Raw genomic sequence first — 25,796 nt, 5'->3', positions numbered from 1 at the left:
AATGCACTCCCCCCAAAAAAAAAAAGTAGGGCTGGCTTGTTTGCGCACTGGGGGAGCCCCCCGCAGAGTCAGAGCGAGCCAAAATCTGCCTTCAGCTACACCCCTTCCAAGCTGGAGAGCTCTGGGAAGCCGCTTCCCCGTCAGGAAGATCAGATTTGGCAGCGCTGGCTGGCTTAAAAATCCGCACGCCTCCGACTTGAAGGGGAAGAGAGCGCAAGGAAAGCTTTCGACAAATGTTAGAGTAACTCAGCCAGGGGTTTGCCTCCCTTGGCCGCGCTGGAGCGGGGATGTTTATGAGCTGGGCTCGCGGCGGCCGATCTCGCTCGGAGATTTCGCCTGGAACCCTGCGTGCGCGCAGCCCCGTCCATACGTGCCTGCGGCGGCGGGCAGGGGAGCACGCCGGAATCGAGGGGAAGAAATAATAACGGTTAACCTCTTCGATTTCTGCTCATCGCCCCGAGCCCAGCCCTCACCGGACACCAGCAACCGGCCCCGGGCGCTGGCTCTGCCCCCCCGCCACCGCCTCCTCCCCGCGTATATGTGTGTGTATACATAAATATATATCTCTATAATTTTTAAAGAGGAAAAACTCCTTTTTCCTCTCCCGGTGGCTGGTTTTCATTAGGGAGGTTTCTCTGGAACCCCAAGGGAAGCAGCCTATGAGTTTTTAACTGTGGTGCAGGACGTAATTATCTCATTAAGGCGAGAGAGCCAGGCTTTTCCCAGGAGAGGTGACCTTGCTCCGGGGTTGATGGGGAGCCGGGGGGCTGGGGGGGGGGCCTGGAGGTGGAGGGGGGGGCCATGTCCCCCGCTAACCTGGGGGTCACCTCTCCCTCCAGCCCCATTTGGGGCTGGGTTTCCCCATCTTCCCCCCCCCCCCATCCCTCCCCACGGAGCGCAGCCACTTACACTTGTTGATAGAAGCACTTAGAGCTGGGGTTGGGGGGGGGTGGATGGGGTAAGAGAGGGGGGAAACGGGTCTCCCCTCTGTGTGTCCCCCCCCACACTTTTTCGGCGGCTTGGCTGCCGGCGGTGCTCGGCCCCTGGCAGGGGGTGGGGGGGGGGGGGCGAGGGGCCGCCCCGCTCGGCTTGGAGCAGGGGCGTTTGTTTGAACAGCTCCAGAGCAAAGAGCAGGGGAAGAAAGTTTGGGCTGGGAGCGTGGTTTTTTCCCCAGACGTCAGCACAAGGCGGAACAGGGGCTGGGGAGGGAGCCGGACTCACAGGGCAGCCGTGATTTTTTTTTTTCCTCTTCTGTTTTGTTTTGTTTTAAATTATTTTTTTTCTCTCTTTTTTTTTTTTTTTTATTTTGGGGGGGGGTGGGGAAGGGGAAGAGGGCCGGGGAGCGGCCCAGCACCTCGAGGTGGGCTGCGGGCTGGGGGTGGGAGCCATGGACTCGGCGCCAGCCTTCGCCATGGACAAACCCTTCGCCCCCAGCGCCGTCCGCGGTCCGGAGCCTCCCGAAAATCCTCAAAGCCGGAAAAACTTTAGCGTCAGCCACCTCCTCGATTTAGAGGAGGTGGCGGCCGGTATGAACGGGACCCCCCCGGCCGGCCCCCCGCCCGCCAGTGGTGGCAAGGCCATGCCGGAGCCGTCGGGAGGCAGCAGCGGCAGCGAGGCAGCACCCCAGGACGGTGAGTCCGGCCGTTTTCCCCGGTTTTGGGGCAGCTTTGGGGAATGGGGTGTCCCCGCCGTCCGTCCATCCGGCCGTCTGTCCCCCCCGCCCCTGCCTCGGGCCGGGCTGCGGAGCCGGTGCGCAGCGCCGGGCACCGCGGACAAAGGGGGTCGGTGTCCCCCCGCGCGGGGAGGTGGGGGGGGGGGAACTGGGTGGAGGTGAGGGGTAACCCCGGTCGGGGCGAGCCGACACCCCGGTGGCTGGGGCAGAGGGACATGGCACCAGCGGACAGAGCCATTGCACCGGGGACGGGGGGCACAGGGATCCCGCACCGGTTGTCCCCGGGTACGGGACAGTTCCGGAGCAGCCGGTGCATCCCGGGGCTGCGCGGCCTGCGGGGTCCCCCCAGTTCCCCCGAGGGGGACCGGGACGCAGCCGGTCTCCGGGCCGGTAGCACCGGCAGCAAGGGGTCGGCGGGGACAGAGCCGGGGCTGGGACGGGGGACGAGGACCGACCCCGGACCCGGTTTCGTGGCGGTCGGTGCTGGCAGGAGGCGCGGTTTTAGCGGGACAACCACGCCAGCGTGGGGGGCTTCGCGGCTGCCGCCCGCACCGGGCACTGCGCGTCCCGGCTCCGGTACCCGGGGCCAGGACAGGATTCGCCCCATCCCTGCGGCAAAGCCCCGGTCCGAGGGCACCCGATGGCCCCCAGAGCCCCCCCGCCCCGGAGCCGAGGGTCCTCTCGGGGCAGAGAGGCGGCGGGGAGGAAGATGAGGATGGAGGAGAGCGGAGGCAGAGCGTGGGGTGGAGGTGCGGCCCCGCCACTTCCCCACGGGCCGGGCTGTGGTGCCCACCCCGAAGGCACGCTGGGGGTGGCATCCCCCAAACCTACCCCCACTTTTGGTACCTGGGCTTGTTTTCTGCGGCCCCCGGAGCACAACCCTGGGGTGCTGATGGCCCTGCCAAGCACCCCCGCGACGCTGCGCAGCCCACCTGGTGAAGGCTCAGCCCACCCCCGATGCTGCCCAGACCTGCGGTGAGGGGCTCCCAGTGGGACCCCCCCACACAGGGTGCTCCCCCTGTCCCCCTCGTGGCTCCCGCATTGTATGTGGGTCTGAAGCATCTTTCCTCCACCTGTATCTCAGTCCCTGCACAACTCCCACAGAGAAGCCCCCCCCCCCCCGAACCCCCAGGCTGCCTCTGCTCGGGATGCCGAGGGCTGGGTGAGGCTGGGCGCCGCTCGCTGGGATGGTATCTGGTATTTTTGGCATTATTTTCTGTCCTCTCTCCCCTTCCCTTGGGTTTTGTTTGTACTTCTTGCATTGCTTTTCTGACTGCGGGAGGGGTTTTTCCCGCTGATGGGTCCATGCGGGGGGACAGCGTGCTGTGGGGGATCAACGCAGCTTTCAGAAACCCAGCCCAGCCCACAGCAGCCAGCTTGTCTCACAGGGCTCTGTCTAAAACAGCAGAGAAATGACCACCCTGCCCAGCTCCTAACGCACCTCAGAGAGGCTCGGTGGAGACCACGGATGATGCAAATGCCAGAGAGAGAGGCAAGGGGGTTGGCCAATCCCCGAAAGCCCATTTTTCACCCTAAAAGCCCATTCCTCCTGGGGCAGAGGCCCTGTTGGCTGGACCACAGGGGATTTTTCCCATTAGTACCTGTTTCGGTGAGGTTGCAGGGATGATGACACCGTCAGCATCTGGGATGCTTCAACAACCCATCCAGGAGTGCAGACATTTCTCCCCTTGATCCCACCTGGAGAGAGAAATACCCGAGCAGTGGGAGCTGAGAGAAGCGAGCAAGAAGCGAACAAGGAAACAGAAAAGAAAACCTGCGTGCATGCAAACATCAACTTGTGAGAGCCGTTACCCACTGCCTAAATTGGGATGCAATGGCCTAAATCGAGGTGGGGCGACCTGAAATCCCAGGCAAATGCCCTGCCTTTGCCAGCATCAGCCTTTTGCTACACATCTGCGATGCTCTCGGCATCAGCGCGATGACAGCAGAGGAACTTTTACTGGCAACATTATCTTTTATTGGCGTCCTAAAGTAAAACAGCCTCTCCGTGTTTTCTCATCTTCCTCTTCACCACCGCCGATTTTTTTTTTCTGCCAGATACAAGTTTGGAGCCCACGGGTGGGTGGCAGCGGGGTTGTTATCGATGCAAACGGACCGCAGTACCCAAGTGTCACTCCGCAGGATGCTGCCCTGCGCTCCGGCTGGAAAGCCGTTGTCTGGGTCATCGCTCCAGCGAGTTGGAGGAAGAGCAGCGCCGAGCCTGCTGCGAAGCCCTGGCACCCCCTCGCCAGGCAGGGTTGTCCGTGGTCGGGGAGGGGCTGTGCTGGCAGCGCTAGCACAGGGATGCTTTAGGCAGCCCCAGGCTGTGCTCAGCAGACCGCAGCCTCAACAAAACCGTCTCTCCCTCCCCAGGTGGCCACAGCAGGAGGAGGTTTCTGCTCCCGAAGCTGGCAGAGCTGGAGAAGCTCGGCACAGGGTTTTATTCTTCGCAGAAGGGGATTCAACCCCTTCCTGCCCTCACCCACCGTCCCCGTCCCACAACCCACTCAGCTGGGGAGGGAGGCTGGGGGCAGCTCCGCATCCTGCGCACGTTCCTCCTCCAGGATCAGCCCCTCCATTAGTCCTTTGCAGGGCTGGTACATCCCTTCCTGCTGGCACCGTGGACCAGAGTCATCCCCTCCTCACTCTCCAGCCAAGGGGGCTGCTCAGCCCCTGCCTTGGCCCCAGCCCCAAACTGGCCCTGAGGGCACCCAGCACATCCTTGCTGGGGGACAGTTGCAAATACCAGCTGTGCCACACGTTGCTGTGATGGCACCCAAAAATTAAGAGGCAGACATCCCGCAAGCCAGGCAACAGTGAGGAAACGCCAACAAGGTGGTGAGGGCTCATCCTCATCTTCATCCTCATCCTCCCCCAGAGTGGTGCAGCAGCCTCCCGTCGAAAACCTTCCACACAACTTCTGAGGTCTTGAAAGCTTGTTCACCTCCTTTCATTAGACTAACAAATAATATGTAACGCGAAACATCTGTTAACAACAGCCCTTAATGTTCTCAAGATGATAAAGCAGGAGGGTAATTTTAGCCAGCGGGCCTTGACTGATGGCTTTTCAAACAATGAACTTACTTTTGGTGCCGCCTGGGGATGGGAGAGGGAGTCGGGCGCTGGCTCCGGCAGTCGCTTCGGGGCTGAAAACCCAGAAAGAGCCACTTTTGTCATGGCCAAGCTCAGAGGAAGGGCCGCAGCCCCTCCGAGGGGATGCTCCGTCATGGGGCAGGCACGCATTGCCTGTTTGGCTGCAGCCGGTGGGATGGGGTGATGGGATGAGGTGATGAGGTGGCCCCTGGACATCCCGTTTGCAGAACAGCTCCTGGCCCCTTCCTCACCCCCGGGGCGGCCGGGACCCTTCGACCTGTGCTGGGGCTGTGTGGGTGCTGAGCAGAGTAGCTATGAAGCAAGAGGAGAGGCTGCATCCAAGGGGGCAGAGGAGATTAAGATGATGTTAGAGCAAATTGGGTTTAATTACCTAAACGAGGGCAGCTGAAAAGGGAAAAGTGAGGCAGGGACCTGGTAACAGCATGGAAAAGGGGAAGGAGGTGGCTTTGGGGGTCAAGTGGTGGCTGATTGTCCCAAGCGGCTCCCAGGGCTTGGGCACCTTCCTTGAGGCGGAGCTGTCCTGGCCGACGTCCCCATGGTGGCCCAGCCCAGGGGCTGCGCTGGTCCTGGCTCACAGGACGCATTTTGGCTTCACTTCTCTGCCTTCCCAAACGTTGCTTGTCCCCGCCAGACAAGCTGCTTCCCACTGCCCCAAAACCGCAGGAAATCCCCCCAAGCCCCTCTGCCCGAGAGGCTTTTGGGATGGCACCAGGACCTGCTTGCCCTGGCCTGGGAGATGCAGTTGGGATGCACTGGGGTGGGACGTGACCTGCCGGCGTGCAGCAAGGTGCAGCATGGGGTTTGCAGCACCCGTGGTCCCTGGCTGCTCCCCAGAACAGCATCCACTGAGGGCGCCTGGGCAGAGGAGCCCTGATCCCTGGCATCCCACCGGGCTGGCAGACCTCCCGCAGGGCCCTTGGAGGGGACAGTCGCTGTGTGGCAGAGCCGGTGGCATCCGAAGCCGGGCAGGAGGCGAGCCAATTCAGTGCTTGTAAGGCCAGCACGGCCGAGCTGGGTGGCACCAGGACAGGAGGCATCCTTGCACAGCCGTGGCTCTCAGAGACTGGACATCATCTTCACCGTTCCCAGCACCTGCCTGGGGACATCTCCTCCCCGCCAAGACAAGGGGTTTGTCTCCCTGCAAGGACAGGGCCCGCGGGGCTGGACAGTCCCCAAGGTGGGGATCTTGTGCCCAAGACCAACACTCGCCCAGTGCCCGATGCTGGCGGGTCCCTGGTGCAGCACCCATCAGCTCTGTATTGAGTAAGCGCCAATTAATCTGGGCGGGAGCTCCCCGCCCCAGCCCGCCTCCCGTCCCTCCACATTTGTTAGCGCTTAGCACGAGGCTGGCGACAGCGAGGGATGGATGGGGAGCCTGACGTGTCCTGGCTCGCTCAGACGGTTTCCAGCCGCTTGCAGGGAGCCCAGCGTGTCAGTGAAAAAAAGGGGACAGCCCCAACCTGCAGCAGGAATCCTCCAGCCAGGCTTCCCCCTCCCTAACTGGGACACCCCCCCCGATCCCATTGTGGCTCTCACCCTGCGTCACTGTTGTGGGGCCTGCTGTCCCACACACAGGCTCCCTGGGAGTCCCCTGTCCCATAGGCGGGGGAAACTGGTTGCCTGGGTCTTACCCATCCAAAAAAAGGGTGAGCAGGAGCAATGCTTGTCCCATAGCATGCATAGGATAAGAGGCTGAGTTAGGTCACAGCTCTGCCGAAACCACCAAGCGCAGGCACGGAGGGACCCTAGGGAAGGCGTTACCACTGGGAGATAATAGAGTCTAACGGGGTTTCTGGCATGGGGCTCATCCTGGTCCCGCTGCTCTGTGCTTCCCTGTCTCCTCCAGCCCCAAGGGTGACAGCCACGCACCATCCCGCTGCTCCCATGGCAACACACGTGCAGCATGCACCAGGAGGATGCTCCGCACCCTGGGTTGCAGTCAAGCTCTTACTGACTCGTGGCACCTGGGCTCCAATTTGGAGAAAATTTACCCCTAAATGAGCTGAACATCCCCACCTGGGCTCCAGGCTCCCCCTACCCCAGCTCGGGGGTGCTCTGGGTTGGAGCGGGGGCTTTTGCAGCCCCTGGAGCATCCCTGTTCGCTCAGAGCCCTCCCCAGGGGTGCAGGGATATGTACCAGCACGTTTCCTGCAGTGTTTGCAGGGCTCTGTGGGATCCCCGCACACGCTCGCATCTGCGCCGGGGCAGCTTCTGCCAGAGAGTAAAGAGAAAAAAAACCCAAAAGCAGGGCCTGGGGAGATGGGTCCCCCCATGCTGGGGGAGCTGGAGAGATGGAGCAGCCTTGGCTGGGCCAGGAAAATCACTTTTTACCCCCCAATTCTCATTGCTGGGATTTTTCTCCCCTCGGAACCCCCAGTGAGCTAGGTTTTTGCAGGCGTTGCTGCGGGGGATGCTTGTTCCCACCCCCCCCACACACCCCTCCACCTTTCCAGAGGGGAAAGGGTGCAGAAGCGTGGGGCAGAGCCACAAACAGGATCCAGAGGGGATCCCATGTGTGGGGGATGCACAGGGCTTTGCATCACTCCCGTGGGAGCCCCGGCAGCACCCACTGATGCGCTTTAAGCCCCCACAGCAGCTCAAACCCCCCATGTCCCAGCCATGCCCAGCCCAGGAGGGTGCTGGGGCACGGGGACACCTTACTGGTGTCCCCCCCCGGCTGTTATGTCTAGCTCGACCAGGAACAGCTCAGTGCAAGACTATTTCCCCTCTTCTTTCAGGCTGTTATTTCAGGGAACGGGGCTGATTCACAGGAAAAATATGAAATTTCGACTCCGCACAGCCAAGATGGGTGAATTTCAACGAATCAGCATTTTAAGAGCGGCAGGGCGTGTGTCTGTAGCTGGGAGGCTGATGAAATGGTTTGGGGCTTTGAGCTGCCTCCTTAGAAACCCTCCTCTCTCCCAGGGAGCCAGGCTGATCACCCCTTCTCCCCGGCTGATTTCCTCCGGCAACAGGAGATTCCCACCGCGGGGCTGTAAAATCACGGAGCGGAGGGGATGGGGTTTGAAGCGGGATGGGGTATGGGTGCTTTGGGGCTGGCAGGGGCTTGGTGTCCCCAGGCTGGTACCTCGTCCCCTCCCTGCAGTGCAGGCAGCAGCTGGAAGGAGTTATCCTCTCAGGATGGGACCCCTGAGCCACCGGGCAGGCTCCGAGCATCCTTTAAAATGCCGAGGTAGCCGGTTGTGGCTGGGCTGAGCTGGGACCAGGCAAGGATTTAGACCAGGGTTAACGCAAATCAGCTTTTTTCCTTACTGGAAAAAGCAACTGGGATGAGGGTGAAAGCACAGCGGGCAGAGGCAGCGGTCCCCTGCCCGGTCCTGGTGCCTACACGGGGACAGCGATGCCCAGCCGGGTCGGGGGGATGGGGAAAACATCCTGTCCCGGTGAGGAAGGACTGATTTGGGGTTTCAAGGCGATTTTCTGACTCCTGTTTGCCAGCATTGCTACGGCGCTGCAGAACTGGGTTGTTTTTCACTGAATGCCCCCAAATTTCCGAGAAGTAAAAAAAAAAAAAAAGAAAAAAAAAAAATCCCACCCTCACCCCTGAGGCATTCCCAGCGTTCATGTTCACCCGAGGGACACATGGCTGCGGGCGATGTTTCCCGGCCTTCCCATGGCGTAACGAAACGCCCCGTCCGTGCTCAGCATCCCTCGCCGGACGCTTCCCTGCCCTGCGCTTCCCCTGGGAAAACCAGTGCCAGTGCTGGGACCTGCTGGGGGCATTGCTGGGGGCACAGAGCAGGGGTCTGGTGCCTGCCAGTGGGGCAGCCCCTCGCCCACGTGGATCCCGTAGCAGGGAGCTGGGGGTAAATGGGACGCTGAGTTGATGTTTGAAGGTTGGATTTTACGATCCTTCTTTTCCAGCCGTAACGATCCTGTGATGCTGGAGGGACTGGGGGAAATTGTCCCGGTTTGGGGGGGTGCGGTGATACAGATGGGGTCTTCCTTGCCCACCCCCTTCCCCTGCAGCTCTGCTGGGGCTGCCCCAGCCACGCACGCTGCCGGGGCGCAACCGCCACCTCGGGGCGGGGGCGCGGGCGTTAATTGAGCAGCGGGCGTAATGAGGCCGCTGCGCTGCTCCTTCACCCCGGGGCTAGGGGGGCAAACGGCCCCCGGGAGCTGGGACAGGATTGAGGGGGGCAGCTCACGTCCCGGGGGAGCTCCGGGCGAACTGGGAGCCTTCAGAGAGCGGCAGAGCCAGCCGCCGGCCCCCTCCCCTTCCCTCCTCATCCCCCATCGGAGCGCGTATAATAAAGCAGCTTTTTAGCTGCGGCTGCAGCGATAGATCAGGAGGAATTGTATGGGTCTATTAAAGTCTGCGTGTCTCTGGATGGAGACTGCGGCTAAGCCAGGCGCCAGGCTCGCGCACTGAACCAGATGTGGAGAGGCGCCATCCTTTCCAGCCACTGAATCCGAGAGGCTGCCGGCTTCACACGCGAGGAAACTGGAGTGCACATGGCGGGGGAGCCGGGGGAGCACATGGCAGCGCTGGGGCGAGCGGGGCGCTGGGGAGGGAGGGGCGCAGCCCGGGCAGCTGAGGCTTGGGGGGGTGCTGCAGCCCCGGTACGGAGATGGGGCAGAGGTGCAAGCGGATTGTGCTGACCTGGGGGTGCGTGCTGCACCCCAAATCGTGCAGGGGGACTGCGTCGTACCACGGGTTGTGTAGGGAGACAGTGTCATACCCCAGGTCATGCACGGGGACCATGTCGTACCCCAGGTCATGCAGGGGGACCGCGTTGTACCCTGAGTCGTGCAGGGGGACCACGTTGTACCCCGGGTTGTGCAGGGGGACAGTGTCGTACCCCAGGTCATGCAGGGGGACCACGTCGTACCCCGGGTCTTGCAGCGCATTGCTTGGGTGGGGTGGGGATTGCATTGCACCCTGAGCTGTAGCAATGTGTGTCTGGGGGGGGCTGCATTGCACCCCAAGCACTGCAGGGCATTGCAGTGTGTATGGGGGGTTTGCATTGCACCCCGAGCCGTGCGGGGCACTGCAGGGACTGGGAGGGGGCTGCGTTGCTGCAGGGGGGGTGTTGGGGCAGAGAGAGCAGTGATGCTGCAGGGGAGCGCGCGGGGGACCCCACACACAGCGCTGGGCAGGTGGTGGGGGGCAAAGAGCCCGGTGTGGTGACAACACATGGGGTTGGGGCACCTCCAAACCCACCGTGCTGTGAGGCTGCTCCTGCCTGGAGCCTGGGAGAGGGAAAGAGAGAGGGAAGGGGGAAGGGGGAGAGGGAAGGACAAGAAAAGGAGGACAGAAGGATGGCATCCCGCTGGGGACAGCTGTGGCCGGCAGCTTGGTTGCCCCGCGACCTGGCATCCCGCACCCCCAGCGAAGGCGCGAAGCAGAGCCCATCGGTGGGGTGGCGTGGAGGGGACACGGGTGACGTGGGGCGCGGCGCCGCTTGGGGCCGTGCTGGGCTGGGCTCGGGTCGGGGTGGCCACCACGCTCCTTCCTCACCGATTTCACTTTCTCTGCTGGGCCGGCCACATGGCTGTAATTTGGGGGTTGTAAATACCTCAGGGGAATTTTTAAATTAAAAAAATAACTGTTTTCGTTTAAATTAAAAGTCAGTGAAACATTTCTATTAGTATTAGAGGTTTATAAAACTTAAAACAAATGTCAAAACTAAACTACCAGGCACCATCCGCTTCGTGAAGCCCTGTGCATGTTCCACACGCCCTGGTGACCCCACGGGGGTGAAGTTTTGGTGGCATTTGTAGGAGAGCGCCTGGAGGTCCCTGACCCACACCCTGGGATGCCGAATATCGGTGGCAGCGTGTCCTCCACTTTGCTCCTGGCTGGATTTGGGGTCTTGTCCCCTGCTGTCCCCACCATCCTCGCCGTCCCCATGCATGGCTCTGCTTTAACCTGGAAATGGTTAACCGGGTTGAGTTTAAAAAAAAAAAAAAAAGATACGAGCCACTTATTAAAATGAATGTTTTACAATAAATTTGGCGAGAGGCCACCGACCTCAAATGAAAACCAGACCGGAGGACAGCGATGCTGCTCGCTGGCGAGGGTTTCCGGGACGTCTGTGCGTGCAGGCGCCCCCGAGGGTCCTCCGCGGAGCAGCGGTGGGACGGGATCCTGGCCAGGGGCTCGCGCCCATTCCGTGCCCTGGCCAAATGTGCCGGTGTCTCGGGTCCAGGGACGCCGGCAGCAGCCGTGGGACGGGCGCTCGGCAGGTGCCGGTGTTCGCTGGTGAAACAGGCGCTTGGTGCCATCTCAGCCTGGGTGTGAAAAACACCCGGTTGGCCTCAAAAAGGAGAGGGAGTTCAGGGGGGTGGAAGGAGGTGACAGGAGGGGACACCGTGGGGGTTCCCACCATTCCCCCGGTCCCTGCCCATCCTCTTCCCTCCCCCTTGGCAATGACCCTGCCGCAGTGGGGCTGTGCCTGAACCTGGAGGGCTGGTGTTGGCTTTCAGTGCCAGATGCCATGGGGGCTGGCTTGCCGTGGGCTTTTGCTTATTAAATTTCAGGAAGCTACCCTTTTAGGGAGGCTAGGAGGGGGAAGGAAGGCTGGGATCGCCATGCCAGGGGTCCCTGGCTGGGAGCCAGCCCTCTACACAGCGTTCCTGCTACGCGGCCCTGCCTGATTAGTTTTGTGTTTAAATAAAACACCATGCAAAAGGCCCGGCGAGCTCCCCACACCATGATGGTCGCAGGCACCCGCCATCCCATCCCCTTCCCAGGCTCTGGGGAAACCCGCTTTGCCGTTAAAGCTGAGCTTTGAGCTTTCGCCAGAGCTTTGCGAGCACCGGCGGGTGCTGCTCTCAGGGCCGGAGCTTGCACAAGTCTCATTAGCGTTAATTAATTAATTAATTAATGCCCCGTGCCCTGCTGGGAAACCGTTCAACCTGTTGTCTGCCACGCTCAACCCTGGCGCAGGATGGTGGGGTCCATCCATCCCAGCATCATCCGTCCTGGCATCGTCCACCCCAGCATCACCCTCGCCGATGGCAGTGGGCAGCCTCGGACCCCCTCGCTGCGGTGCCTGGGGTGACCCAAACCCCAGCATTTTGGTAGCGGGGCCCAGGCCGGCCGTTCCCCCGTGCCGCAGAAGCCCGATCACACATCTGTTAACCATCCCCAGCCCTGCCACTCTCTGCGCTCAGCTATTTTAATGCACGGCAGAAATGATGCTGGCAAAGCAGGGAGGATGCGGCCCAGGTGGGTGCCTGGGGGCTTCGTCTCCAGTGGCATCCCGGGGTGCTAGAGCGGTGCGCGGCGCTTGTCTCGTCCCACCACGAGAAGGTCTCCTGGCCGGGAGATGAAAGCAAACCCCCTCGGTGAATGCCTCCTCGCCGGGGAGGCTCCTGGCCGCCGGCGGCTGGGGGAGAGCCAGCGCCTTTTGTTGGTCCCCGGGCCTCCACGGCGGGGGGCTGGCAGATTCGCGGGAGAACAAAATTAAAATTCTTGATCCCCTGTCGGTCGGTGCTGCTCTGTACTTGGCCCGGCTCAGCACTTCAAACCCACCGCGGTGCCTTGTCCTGAGGGCTTTGGCTCGCGCGGCCAAGCAGCTCCTGCCACCCCCGGCCCCGCAGCCGCCAGCGTCTGCCCGAGGAGCCCTTTGCTCTGAGCATCCCCGGGCGAAGCTGGGAGCCCCGGCCCCGCTCCGCAGGACAACATCCACCACATCCCTGTATCTATCCCGTCTCCCCCTCCTCGGCGTTTGCAGGGGACATCCCAAACCGACACTGTCTCAGATGAGTTTTTGGAGGCCCCAGCCCCGTATAGAAAAAGGGGGACCTCAGAGAGGGGTGAACCCCTTTGAGCTGCATCTTTCTCCATGGTCAGTGGGGATGATGCCAGACCTTGATCACCAAAGCCTGGTGTCACCATCGCAGTGCCACCGTCCCTGGCAAACTCGTGCAGACGATGGACCTTCCCCAGGAGCCTTTTCTCCTCGCCTTGCCATCCCTCAGCGGGGGAAACCGGGGTACCCAGCGGGGAGCGGCACGCCAGCTCGTCCCCTGCTCGGCTCCTCGGTGGCTCCGTCCCCGCGAAGACCTGACACAATGGAGGCAACGGCAGCGCTGGAGCTGGGACAGCCCATTGTGTCGCGCTGCGGTTGCAGCCTCCTCCGAGCGCACGGGATGCTCTTGGCAGCTCCTGAAAGCCCTTTGCCAGGCTGGGGTCGCCCACCGCCCCGCGCGGGCACAGCCCTGGGAGGGAATGTTTCGCTCGCGGATCACCGAGCCCCAGGGACGCGCTTGGCGCCCCAGGTCCCGGGCTGGATGCCCTGGGCCGGTGCCACCCGTCAGCAGGCGCAGCCAGGCAGTCTGAGCCCCGCGGCCCTGCACAATGGCCCCGGCCCCGGCTCCCGGGGTGCACGGGAGCCAGGCGGCTGGGAAAGCGCAGCGAGAGGCATCGCCGAGTCCCGCGCCAACGCTGTTGCATGGCTTTAAAGGCTGTTTCTGGAGCAGTTGTTTCAGGGGACGCTGCCGGTGCCCGGCTCTGTGGTCTGGATCCCGCTGCAGGGTCGGGTCGGGGCTGGGATGCTGGGTCAATCCCGGAGCTGGTGAGCCCCACAGCGGGGTCTGTCCACATCCCCTTCTCCAAAGGTCTGTCCACGGGTAGTCAATTCCTGCTCCGGGTAAAAGGCGGGTGATGGCACCATCTCCCCCAGCTGCCCAGGAGAACAGGGGGGGAATTTCTTGCACTGCTCAGCCCTCTCCCAACAGAGCTTCGTGGCCAAAGATGTTCCCCAGCCCCTTCCTGAGGCTTGACAGCATCCCACCGACCCTGCCTCCTCCTTCGGGCAACGTGGCTGCAATTAATTCATTAAACACTTCCGCTGACGCAGGAGCCGGCCGTGCCAAAACACCGTTCCTGGGGCCCGGCGCCAGCTGGGCGAGCACCACACTGGGCTGCGCACGAGAGGTTCTCCTCTCTTTGTCCCCTCCTTCCTTCGTCCCCTCCCCTCCTCACTGTGACACCTCCTGATCTGGTCCCTCTCACGCGCTTGGGTTTTGCAGCAGATAAATCACTGCCTCCCTTGCTGGAGAGCCGCCTTTGGGTCTGCTCACGGCTCTCACCCGTGAATTTGGTGGCTGCTGATGGGCTGGGACCATCCCTAAGAGAGGCAGCGTCCCGCAACATGGGGCTCCTCCTTCCCAGGATCCTTCTGGTCCCAAAATCCATCTAAGCATCACGTTCCCACTGCGTTTGTGGTGCTGAAGATGAGGATGGGCTGAAAAAAGGCTTGGTGCCGCACTCAGGTTGCAAACAGGTTGGATGCGTTCCCGCTGGGATGCAGGGATGCTGCCGGCTCGGCCGGTTCTCAGGACCTTCCCGGCTTGCTCAGGCTTTTGGTCGGATACGCCACGACGGGCACTCGGGCACCGCATGCCGTCACCAGCATCGCCGTCGCGCAGCGATTGCGGCTTCGGGGGGCGCGAGGGGAAAAAGCCTCCCAGGCTCGGGGGGTGCACAGAGCATCCCCGGCGTCGCGGCACCGCTGGGCGGGATCGTCCCAAAACCGGGGCGTCTGCACGGCCGGGGGCAGCGAACGGCGGCGCTGGGTGGTTTCTGGCGGGTGCAGCGGCAGCTCTATAACCATAAAACAGCCTGCTGCTGCCTGTCAGTGCGCGCGGGCTAAGGCCCTCCCGGGACAGCCTTGGCCTCTTTCTTGGTGCAGGCTTTAGCTGCTCCTTTTTAACAGAGACACTTTTCCCCCAGCAAAACTGGCAGCCTGTAAAAACGTGTCAGCGTTTCAGTTTTTTCACAATTAATGAGGTGAAACATCCTCGGAAACATTTTGCTGTAATGTTTCTCCAGTAGCTGAGGCTTGCCCCTCTCTTAAATTTTTCATGTCCGCCACTTGAGCCGAGAAAGTTTCCTTCGGACTCAGCACATTTGGACCCCCCCAGCTTCAATCCTCCTCCCAGAGCCTCCGGCGTTCCCAGGGTCTTCGGGAGGCTGGCGCTGGGTTGGAGGGGGAGCAGGGGGCGGCGGTGGGTCAGGGTGAGGAGGTTGCAGCCCAGTCCCAGAATGGGTTTGGACCCCGCAGCATTGTGCTGGGACTGGCACCCCGGAGTTTCTTCCTTGGGTAACGGGGTGAAACCACCCAGAACACGGAGTTACGCCGATGGAGTTTTGCCCCCGAGCTGCGATGCCGCGTTGGTCCCGTGCACCCAGGCCGGGCTCACTGGTGGGTGCGGGAAAGGCGCTGCGGCTGGGTGACCCAGCACCCACGGAGGGGCAGCTCTCCAGCTGCTTCTCAGCCCCCTCGGCCTTCCTGAGATGATTTGGGGAGATTAACGACCCGTAGTGGCACAGGCAGCTCCTGCCATCACTTCTGTGACAAACCCTGGGCTGCCTTCGCCTGCAAGCGGGGACGAGCCCCCGGCTCCCCCTTGGTCTGTAGGGCATCCCTCCTGCCAGCCCTCCTCGCCGTAATTCCCCAGCGTGGGGGCTCCCAGGCTGTCCCAACCGCGTCCCAGGACAGGGCGGTGCTGGCAGTAGCAGGGGAAAGGGGGTTCAGCCACATTCGGCTGGCTGTGCACCCCCAGATCACCCCCCAGGCTTTGGGGTGTCTCGGCTGAAGGGTGTGGGATAAAAAGGAGCCGGAGCGGGCGGGCACCACGGAGGGACAAATTCCCAAAGCCGAGAGCTTTGCTGCGGCGCCGCTCGCCGCGATCCGAAGGGAAACGCTTCCTCCCCATCGCATGATTTAGAGGAACAAATTAAACAATTGCACATGAAACTTCGGCGGACGTCATCGCCGGAGCTCTCCTCGCTTCCCCCGAGTATAGAAAGGGATGAAGGGAGTGCACATGTTTACCGAGAGAGACCATGGGAGAAACGAAAGACATTGTTTTTCCAAAGGATTTCTTGGCTGTAAAAGGCCTCCACCACCCTGCGGCTTCCCTGATGAAGGCCCAGCGTTAATTTGTTAAATCCACATCAAGTGCCCGGAGAACCCGTTGTTTATTTTTGCTAATTCAGCCGGCCGAGATCAAATTGGGGTTTTATTTGTTAAAGATAAACCTTAATTAATAAAAGCTATTTATTTGGTTAGAGCCGGCCGCAGCCTGAGGGTCAGATATGCCACGATCATTATTTCAAGTAAAACAAACCCAAAACGTCTCTCAACAGTTTGAAAAATGTAGAAACTTAGAGGGCTGAATTTATTTGTCTTAGGAAGAATTTACAGCTAATTCCCTCCAGGCTATTTCAACCCTTAAATTATACCCTAGAAGAAGAAAGGGAAAAAAAAAAAAAAACTCCGTTCCAGGCAGAGGAGGGAAGTAAATGGTAGGGCAGATTTGATCGTTTGGCTGGGGCGGGGGTTGAAAAATGTAAAGCTTAAAAGGTCCTTGGCAAACCCCTCGCGAATAAATGGAACGCGTGAAATAATTTAACGGCAGAAAACGGGTTGGGGCTCGGGGGTCGGCGGCGCAATGGAAAATGAAACACGTTGGAGGGGATGCAGCCTGGGGTTTTTGCAGGAGACGGCTGGACTCTCTCTGTCCTGGCACGGCACCCAAAAAGAGGGGTATTTGCACCCCAAAGCCAAGTGGCAGAGCTGGAGCCAACAAAACCCGTCCCGGGACGTGGCGGTGCACGCGGGGGAGTGGTTTGCGGCGTCATCCGGGGAAGAACCGGGCTTGCAGCCGGCCGAGGTGACCATCCCGAGTCGCAGGGACGGTGCCGGGCAAACACCGCGCTCTGGGATGAGCGTTTTGCAAAGAAGCCCCCAAACAGTCAGCAGACTGAACGTGGCTGGTGACGGAGCCACCACCAAAAGCCGTCCCGAGGGATGAGCCGCCCCATCGGAGCATCCCCGCCGGGGGACATTGTGGTCCCCGGGGCTCAGGCGTGCGAGCAGCTGGGATGTTAAACGCTGGTTAGGTCTGGATCACAGCTGCACGGAGGTCGTTTCTCACTCGCTAACGGAGGTCGTAAGTCAAGGCCGAAGCCTCGGTGGAAATCTAGTGAAAATTACCCCTTTACAGCACGCGGCGGCCGCTGCGCGGGAGGCTGGGGGCCCTGCCAGTGTGGGCCCCTCCTTGGTGAGCCCAGCGCCCGGGCTTCGGCAGCCGAAACCCACCGAGTCCTTCCTATGGAAAACTAGTGGGAGCCCAGAGGGAAAAGGCACGAGTCGGAAAAGCGGGCTTGGTCGGCGCTCAGCTGAACCAGCACGGCGCTGACCCGGCGGCGCTGGGGCCGTTGCCTTTGCAAATGGGGCAAGACCAGTCGCTCCCCAGTTGCTGGTTGCGGGGCAGCTCGCCGACACGGCGCGATCCAGCCTTGCCAGCATTGGTGCTCCCGCACGGAGAAGAGTTTTGGGGTGACTGCCGGCACCCCGTGGCATCCGTAGGGCAGAGCGCTGCCCCCGGGCTGCCCGCAGCTCTCGGGCAGAGGGCATCGCCTGAGCCTGGGCATCGCGGAGAGGAGGCTGAAGGTCACCCAGGCTGCCTCCAGCACCCCAAACCTCGTCCCCATCATGGGCGAGGTGACTTTTCTAACACGCTGGGGCAACTTAAGGCTTTTTTTTTGTGAAGTGCACCAGACCCGTCCTGCTCTGCGCAGAGCCTCTGCGCCTCCCCATCCTCCCCGCCCATGTAATCTTTCGTTATTCGGTAACGTTATCCCCCTCGTTTTCCCCTTCTCCTGCATTTTTTTTTCCCTTTAGCAGAAATGTAATCAGTGGAAGATAATTACACTGACGGCGAAGGTGGCTGGGGGGGTGGCTCAGGGGTCCCCTCTGACCTTGGGCTTGGACACTCAAACCGATGCCTCCAGCCGTGCCGCAGATGAACCCCCAAATTATAACTGACAAAGGCAAGGGCTCGGCTTCCTCCATAACCTCCCCAAGCGCTGCTTTGGGGCAAAAGAAAGACAGCGGTGAGCTGGTTTTTAATTTAGTGCGATTACAAACTCTTATTCCTGGAAGCCCATCAGTTTCCGATTCCTCCATCAAGGTGTCAACAAATCCGGTTCAATCTGATTCTCGTGGATGAGTGGCAGCGAGAGAGCAGGGGGTCTTCAGGGGACCCAACCCATCCCCTTCCCCGTTCCCTCTCCGACGCCGCGGAGCGGTGCTCATTTTTGGAACGCTGATTTGGGGTTATTAAAGCATCTTTGATAGGAGCGATCCGGCCCGACTTTGCACGCTGTAAACCTGTCAGACGCACGCCGCCAGCAATTAGAGTGGCATTTATCTGGTCCCACAAGCCTGCGATGCCTGAGCTAATGGGGAAAAGATGTTTCTCCGTTACCAAGGCTCATCCCTGAGCGGAGCGGAGGACCCAGGCAGGCGTGCCGGGCGTGGAGCTGCCTCCCTGCAGTGCGGAGATGGTGGGGGGGCATGAATGTAGCAGAGAATTGAGCTGGAAAGCAAAGGTTTCTGTGGGGGATTGGGGAGCTCTGAGCTACAGCGGGGTGCAGTATGCTTTAGGGGGGGTGTGAGCAGGTGGGGATAGGGTTTTGGCCACCAGCATCCTCTGAGAAGCTCCCTGGAGCATCCCTCTGGGTTTTGTGGCGCAGGAGACAGTTCCTCCATTAAAACCAGCGACAGCGGCTGAACAAAACGTCCCAGCCCAGGCACAGCCCAGGGCTTGCAGCTCTCCAGCCACCTGGGAACTGCCGGCACCTGGATGCGTCCTGACCCAACTCCTGTCCTACATCTCCATCCCAGCATGGCTGCCAGCCTCGTCTGGGAATCGCTCGGCACTACCCAGCTCCCGTGGCCATTTAGCTCTTGCCTCTGTGGGTTTGGGGAGATAGAAACCAACCAGAAATGGGGCCAGATCCTACGGAGCTGGTTGGAGAGTTAATTCAAGAAACCTTTCCTCTTCCTCCTTGCTTTCAGCCAGATTACACTGGGTGAGAGTAGCCATCACTTATGGAAAAGTCCTATAGCCAGATCTTAAATCCGGGACAAAACCAAAGGGGGTTTATAAATTTTATTTATACATTTACTAGGATTCTGTTGAAATCATTGCCAGTTCAGCAGGGGGCAGCAGGTGCCCTTGGTGATGGCACGTTTTGAACCAAGCCCTGGTCTGTAGTTTCCCCGGAAGCCGTACGGAGCGGCCGTAAACCCGCAAGGAAACGTCTCTGGCCCTGTTTCATCCTGTAGCTCCTTCCCAGCCTGATGGCTCCCATTTCGGTCCCTGGCTCCCGGAAAACCCAGGGACAACCATGGCTGGACTTCATGTATTTTAATCCAGCGGCTCGTTAGCTCGCTGAAGGAAAACAGGACCAAAAAAGGAGTTTAACTAAAAGGGGCAACTGGAAAGCAGAGACTGGCAGAACATTTGAAGCTGCAGGAACAAGGGCTGGAGGGAATCTGGAGAATTTTATTTGTGAGCCTTTAAACACGAACGGCAGTGAAGGGCAGCCTGCGGTTTACTGACTGGGGAAAGGACCTCAAACCCGCACGGCACCGTCCATTGCGTCTTTACCCAACCAAGAAGGCCATGTCCCACATATAAGAGCAGCACTGGCTGTTTCCAGCTGAAGGGATGGTCAACCAAGGTACAAATGCACCTAGAACACAAGGAAGGACCTAGAGAACGGTCCCAGGGAAAACCTGCCAGCAGATATTGGGGTTTCTCTGGTCCTCACGGCTCATCTCGGGATGGGAAAGCCCTTGGGAGTGGTATACTTGGGCACAAAGGGACTTAGGGATTTGATGGAGAACTTGTTGGTGGAGGTTTCATGGCTTGAATTATTCGGAATTAAGGTCCAAGAAGGTTTTTCTGGCGTTAAGGATCTTGGAACCCATAGTTTCCTCTTGCTCAATAGCTTGGTGGTGTCTTGAAGCAGAAGAGTTAATTAGATTTTGTTACTCACTCGAGTATCATCTGACAATGCTGCACATCTATTTAATAAGTATCAAGATAGCTCATTAGCAAGCATTTATTTCTTGAGCACATTTGGGGAGGGGTAATTCCTGCCACCATGGCCTCTACATTGATACAGAGCAGCAAACCCCAATATAACCCTGCTATGAATCAGAATGTCATAAAGCTATTAACATTTCAAATAATTCCAAAATACTTTCCCACCAGTAGGTACAGATTGGATCCAGATGCTTTATTAACAGGAAGAATAATTAACCAGTACCTCCATAAAGAAGAACGACAGCAAGACGCGTTCCCCATGAAGCCTTTGCAGGCAGCTGACAGGGTATCTCAGAAAAAAAGACTTCATAAACTTGCCTAAACCTGATGATATTGGTGACAAAGAGGAGATTAATCTCAGCCTGGCTGAAAGCCCAAGATCAATACTGAGAAACCAAACTACACCCTCAGCTTCATGTTTCCATGAGCCAGCAAAGCCAGAAATAAACACTGCGGAGGCTGAGCTCTGCGAGACGTGGTGGCGTTCGTTCCTAGCTCTGAAGACCAGGGCTGGTTGAGCAGATGCTTGGCTGCGGTCCTGTGTCACCTTGGGGATACGCCACAGCCGGGGCTTCGGGCGGGAGCCAAAACCCACACCTTGGAGATGTTTCGGTGCTGAATTTCCATCGCTGTGTCTTGGGCTTAACGGAAGTGCTTAGCAAGAGCCAAGCCCGACACCCTGTGGACACGTCCCTGTTGGGAGGGGACATGAGATGCAGTCCCAGCAGTTTGGGTCAAGCGCTACTGCAGAATCTACTGAGACTGGTATTCAAAATCAGGTCTGGGTGGTTTTAGCCAGACGTGAAACTACTAAAGGTCTTTGCAAACATTGGGTTTAACCCTAAGCTCCTGCAGGTCCTGAAACAGGCTTTGATTCTCATGGACACCACAGGGTTGTCCGTACGCTGCTCCCCGCAGAGTCCCAGGTGCCCACAGGGAGCATGGCTAGTATGGGGCAGGGCAGTGCAGACCTCCGGAAGGGCTCGAGCCCGGCCGGGTCCCAGCGTGGGATCTGCGGGGTCTCGCACAGGTCTGGCTCTCATGTGGCCTCTTCTGTGCTTTCCCCACAGGTGAGAGCCTAAGCCCGAGCCGCGGGGCGGCCAAGAGGAAGAAGAAGCAGAGGAGGAACCGCACCACCTTCAACAGCAGCCAGCTGCAGGCTCTGGAGAGGGTCTTTGAGAGGACGCACTATCCCGACGCCTTCGTGCGGGAGGAGCTGGCGAGAAGGGTCAACCTCAGCGAGGCGAGAGTCCAGGTGAGCAAAGGTTTGTGTGGGAGACAACACCACCCTCAGCCTTGTCCCCAGGTGGTATCAGGGACTGTCCCCGCTCTCATTTCATCCCATACATGACCATGATCCGTAGGACGGATGCTTGGAATATCCCTGCTCACACCGGGTCCTCACTGACCACCTTCCCTCCTCGCGCAGGTCTGGTTTCAGAACCGGAGGGCCAAGTTCCGCCGTAATGAGAGGGCAATGCTGGCCAACAGATCAGCGTCGCTCCTCAAATCCTACAGCCAAGAAGCAGCCATTGAGCAGCCCATGGCACCGCGGCCCACCACGCTGACCCCAGAGTATCTCTCCTGGACCAGCACCTCTCCATACAGGTAGGTGTGGGCACTGGAGGAGCTGGGGAGGAGGTGGCCATGGGACAGGCTGCCTGGGGACCACCCCACTGCCAGAGGCTTCCCTGCTTCCATGCATTTCAGGGCCGGAGCAGAGGCCCTGTTCCTCGCAAGGGATTCACTTGGCCTCGTGCTGACCCTTCCCACATCTCGGCACGGGAGGTAGCATGGGTGCCTTCTGGTTCCCAGCTCTCTGCGTCCAGCCATCTCATCCAAAAGCTCAAGGCAGGGCCTCCTGGTGCATAGTTTGAGGGGTTCCCACATTCACCCAGCCACATAAAAATGCTGAAGCTTGACTGCTCTTGTGGGAGATGTCTAAGAGGGAACGGCCAGCCTGGCCTGGGAAGCCGGCAAGACTGCACAGTGCACGGGGACTCCTCTGTGGGCCATGCCTCATTCCTCCTCTGCTCCCTCCCCGCAGCACTGTGCCCTCCTACAGCTCCAGCGGGACCGCGACGCCCACCCAAGGGGTGAACATGGCCAACAGCATCGCCAGCCTGCGCCTCAAAGCCAAAGAGTTCAGCCTTCATCAGAACCAGGTGCCGACCGTGAACTGACCAGGGCAAAGCCCACCCCGTGGCCTCATCCAGGATACAGCGTGGAGCTCCTGTGCCGGTCCAGGACGAATCCACCGCCCGCTCAACCCACACGCCACTCATCCAACGTCTCAGCACCTCTCCTCTCCTCTTCCCTTTTGAAGGTAGAGTCAGTCCCAGGCTGAAGTGGCACATAATTATAGCCACATATGGAGCAAACTTGGTTAGAAACTTGCTTTTCCGCACACCCTTATAATAAAGGCTATATATACACACACATACCCCCCACGCGCTCTTCGAGGACAAACAGACTTGCCAAGGGAACAAGAATTTGCTTCCAAACATGGAAGGATCTTGGACTATTGGATTTGACCAATTTGGGTATCTCGCCCAGAGAGCCAAAGAGTTCTTGGGTCTTCTCCTCCCGCAGGGACAGCACGCAGCGATGGGAGGATCACGAGCTCCCCTTTCCGCTGGGCTGCGACTGGCGGTGCTCAATGGCGTGTGCCGAAGCTGACCCACGCGTTCGCCTCTTCGTGCGTCCCGAGCCGCGGTGCTTGGGGGAGACTTTGGGAAGCTGACAGCTCGCCCCACCCGCGGCCGGTCCCAGCCAGCCCCCTGCCCCGCGCTGCCTGCGTTTAGGAGCTGCCTATGTCGATGGCATCGCTCAGAGCTTGCGAGCTCTCCCGTGAGCTGGCGGGGAGCATTGCTGGTCTCCAAACCGGCACCGCTGCCCTGCCTCAGTGGGTTTGCCAGCGATTCTGCAGAGCCCCAGCTCATTGAACCGTCCCAGGGAAAGAGAAAATTGAAAAAAGCTGTTGGGTTTCAGCTGAGTAGGCGGCTCCCAGCGCTTCATGCCAACGGCAAAGCAGGCTTTGCCTTCCGGAGGCGCAGCCTCCCCGTCGGCAGCTCCGCAGATGTGCACAGGGGTCTGGGGCTGGTGACTCCACGGGGGTGGGCTTTTTTGGTTTTGCAGAAAAGGAAGTGGTTTCCCCCTCATCCCACCCCGCTGTGCAGCCTAATGAGGCCTCAAGGTGGGATGTGCAGGGGGATGGACACAGGGTGGGCAACCTTGCCCCAGGCTTACGCCATCCCAGTCCTTCTCCTTTGGGACCGAGCCGCAGAGAGATGTGCCCTCCACCTTCCCCTGCAAATGCCGCAGCAATGGGGGACGAGCCAGAGCGATGGAGGTTTTACCCTGTGCACAAAGCCCTCTGGAAACCAGTCCACCCTTTCCTCACCTGCTGCAAAGAGGCACCAGCCAAGGATGGAGACACCACCAGCTCAGATGGGTGGCCTGCATGGAGAAGGCACCAGCCCTGCTTGCCTAGGAGGGCTTAGCCCCACGGGTGGACCGTAGCAGTAGATCTGAGCATGAATACAGGAATTGCTAGGCGCTTCCTCCAGATAAACATCCTCTGGTGTGCGAGACCAAGGCTGAAAGTGTCCCACATGTCACACGTGCCCACCCCTCCCTTTCCCACTGGGGCTCTCTCTGCATGTGGTACCCAGCATCTGGGGCACGAGGACCCTCAGCCTCACCCCAGGCAGCGCCTGCCCAGGTGGTCTCACCCCTCAACCTGATGGAAGAACCAGGAGAGGAGCACATCTCCTCTGGCTGGGGGTGAACCAGCCCCTCCATCCTGCCCCCCACCCAACACAGCCATGTCCTCCTGAAACATGGTGGCGAGGGAGGGGGCACAGCCTGACCGACACTGCCCACCTCGTCCAGGGAGCAAAGTCACCCTAAACACCCACCCCATGTCCCCCACCCCTATTTCCAGAGCTGCTATCCCCCACCATCTGCCACGCCAGAAGGGGAGCACACAGCTCCCCAGACCACAGTGAGACACCACACAGAGACCTGACAAAAGCCGAGACACGCTAGGCCGGGGGGAAGACGGATCCACTGCGGATCAAATCGTCCGCCATGAGAAACGCTGCTTGGGGCAGGAGGAGGGGGCCGGGGGGGGGGGTCCTATTCCCATGGAAAGCACAGGGCTCTTTTTTCAGTTACACAAGATGAAACCACAGGGATATAAATGTCACTGCCTCTTTGAGAGCATTAATGAAAATAAACCCATTTAATAGTTTGCAGATGCCGTTTCTGTAAACCTAAAAAAAGCAGGGAATAAATATTTCTTCACTAAATATCTATATGTATATATATATTGGAAAACATTCACTCCTAACCTTAGGGCCCCTCCCTCACCGTGCTCTTGGCAGTTTGTCACGGCTCGTCCGTCAGCACCGAAGCCTCACCGAGACGAGACACAAATCGCGCCCACGGAGGGGTAGCAGGACGGAGGGATTATTGTAATCTAAGCTCGCTCGCACCCTTTCTATTTGTACATTTCAATTACTTGTAACAAGATCCACAGTGGATTTTTTTTTTCCCCCCCTTCTGCATGTCTGTGTCTTGGAAATTTTTGTAAGGTTTTTGTAAAAACAACTCTTGTGAAATAATGGAGGAATAAATATTTTACTGAGTAGAGATGTGTCTGTGCACATGATGGGGACGTGGCTGTTTCCTCGCTGGCCGCGGCCGTTTCCCCACCTGCCCTGGACAAGCAGAGGATGAGAGTCGGCATCTGTCCACCCTCACCTTGTGCAACGCTGGCATCTCACAGCTTCTCCCCAAGACCTGGATTTCGTCCCAGGCTCCCAAACGGCGTGTGGTCCATGCGCCCCGGGAGAGGGGCAGGAGCGAGGGGGGCGTGCGTCGAGGCACTCGGACGGGGCAGAGGGACCACGGGCCGCTGCAGAGCTGCCAGGCTTCTCTCCGGCTTGGGGACCCTCAAGTTGATGCCTGGAGATGATTGAAACCCTCCCGAGGGGCAGAGAAAACAGCTTAACAAAGGCCAACAGCTAATTGCAGGGCCTTGCCAGATCCATCTCCTTTCATTCCAGCGTAATGACTGCGGGCTGTTGAGGGAGGGGTGTCGGGGAAGAGGGCTCAGTTTGCTTTTCCCCTTCAAAATCCTGCTGGGAGCAGCAGAACTCCCAGGGTTTGTCCCAGGCAGCTCCCAGTTTCCCCAGGAAGTGGCAGCTCACAGTAATGCCAGCCCCAGTTGGCACCCACAGCCTCGGGAGGAGCACCCACCTCTCCCCCCTGGCAGTGAGGGAATGGGCTGAGACGGGATGGGGCCAGGAGCAGGCGGCAGAGCCCCTCGCTGCTGGATTATCAGGTCAAACCCGGTGTTGTAACTGGGGGTGGAAACCTGTAAACACTAATTGATGCTCCACAGGCATCAGGGATGAGCATCTGCTACAGACATCCTGTCCTCCTGGGATGAGTGCTCATCAGCGGTCCCAGAGACCACCAGAAAGTTACGGCACAGCCCTGGGAGCCGGAAACAGGCAACACAGAGGTCTGGATGCGCTCAGAGGATCAAGGGCACTGGAGAAATAAGGAGATGACCATCTACATTGTCACTGCAGCCACATCCGGGCACTCAGACAGATGCTGGTCTGTGAAGCACAGACTCAGTAAGGGCTGAGCAGCCAGCAGAAGCACTGGGAGCCCAAATCAACACCAAATCCAGCTCTTCCAGATTCCATCCTGTGCACCAAGGCAGGCACTAACCTGGTGAGCTGCGGGCTGGGCACGGATGGGGCACAAGGGCAGAGAGACAGGCTAAGGGGGCGAGAAGACACACAGGGAGCTGTGCTGGTGCCCCAAACCACAACTGGTCACTGGGATCCAGGGCATGCCACACATGATTTACAGATCAGCCCACAAAGCCATATTGACCCACTCCACTAGCCATGGTCCCACACACCAGCAGCTTAACCATCCCTGTCCGCTACTGCTTTGTAACCACTTATTCATTCAATCAGTGATTTGTGGATCATTAGGGTCATTTGTCCAACCTCCTGACTAACCCCAGGCAGAGAACGTCACCCAAGCAGCATCCTCGTGTCCTCAGCATGTGGCCAATGCAGAGCATCCCTTTGGAGGGCATCCA

General features: G+C 59.5%; 1 protein-coding gene across 1 annotated transcript; it reads left to right on the top strand.

Annotated features, from left to right (window-relative positions):
• The first annotated feature begins 1,374 nt into the window (after positions 1 to 1,374).
• On the top strand, positions 1,375 to 24,322 carry PRRX2 (paired related homeobox 2). Its single transcript, XM_086763803.1, has 4 exons — positions 1,375 to 1,631; positions 20,737 to 20,921; positions 21,096 to 21,274; positions 21,714 to 24,322. The coding sequence occupies exons 1-4, from the start codon at positions 1,388 to 1,390 to the stop codon at positions 21,847 to 21,849; spliced, it is 744 nt and encodes a 247-aa protein (XP_086619929.1). The 5' UTR covers positions 1,375 to 1,387; the 3' UTR covers positions 21,850 to 24,322.
• Positions 24,323 to 25,796: the final 1,474 nt, after the last annotated feature.

The sequence above is a fragment of the Chlamydotis macqueenii genome, chromosome 20 (genome assembly GCF_036417535.1).
Source record: "Chlamydotis macqueenii isolate bChlMac1 chromosome 20, bChlMac1.mat, whole genome shotgun sequence".
Lineage (NCBI taxonomy): Eukaryota > Metazoa > Chordata > Aves > Otidiformes > Otididae > Chlamydotis > Chlamydotis macqueenii.
This window is presented reverse-complemented; position numbering and strand designations above follow the sequence as displayed.

What these genes read in the sequence shown, in the direction of transcription:
- PRRX2 (XM_086763803.1), top strand. Translation starts at nt 1,388, where the DNA reads ATGGACTCGGCGCCAGCCTTCGCCATGGACAAACCCTTCGCCCCCAGC. An exon ending in CGAGGCAGCACCCCAGGACG is followed by an intron (nt 1,632 to 20,736) that starts GTGAGTCCGGCC and finishes CTTTCCCCACAG; the next exon opens with GTGAGAGCCTAAGCCCGAGC. An exon ending in ACCAGCACCTCTCCATACAG is followed by an intron (nt 21,275 to 21,713) that starts GTAGGTGTGGGC and finishes CCCTCCCCGCAG; the next exon opens with CACTGTGCCCTCCTACAGCT.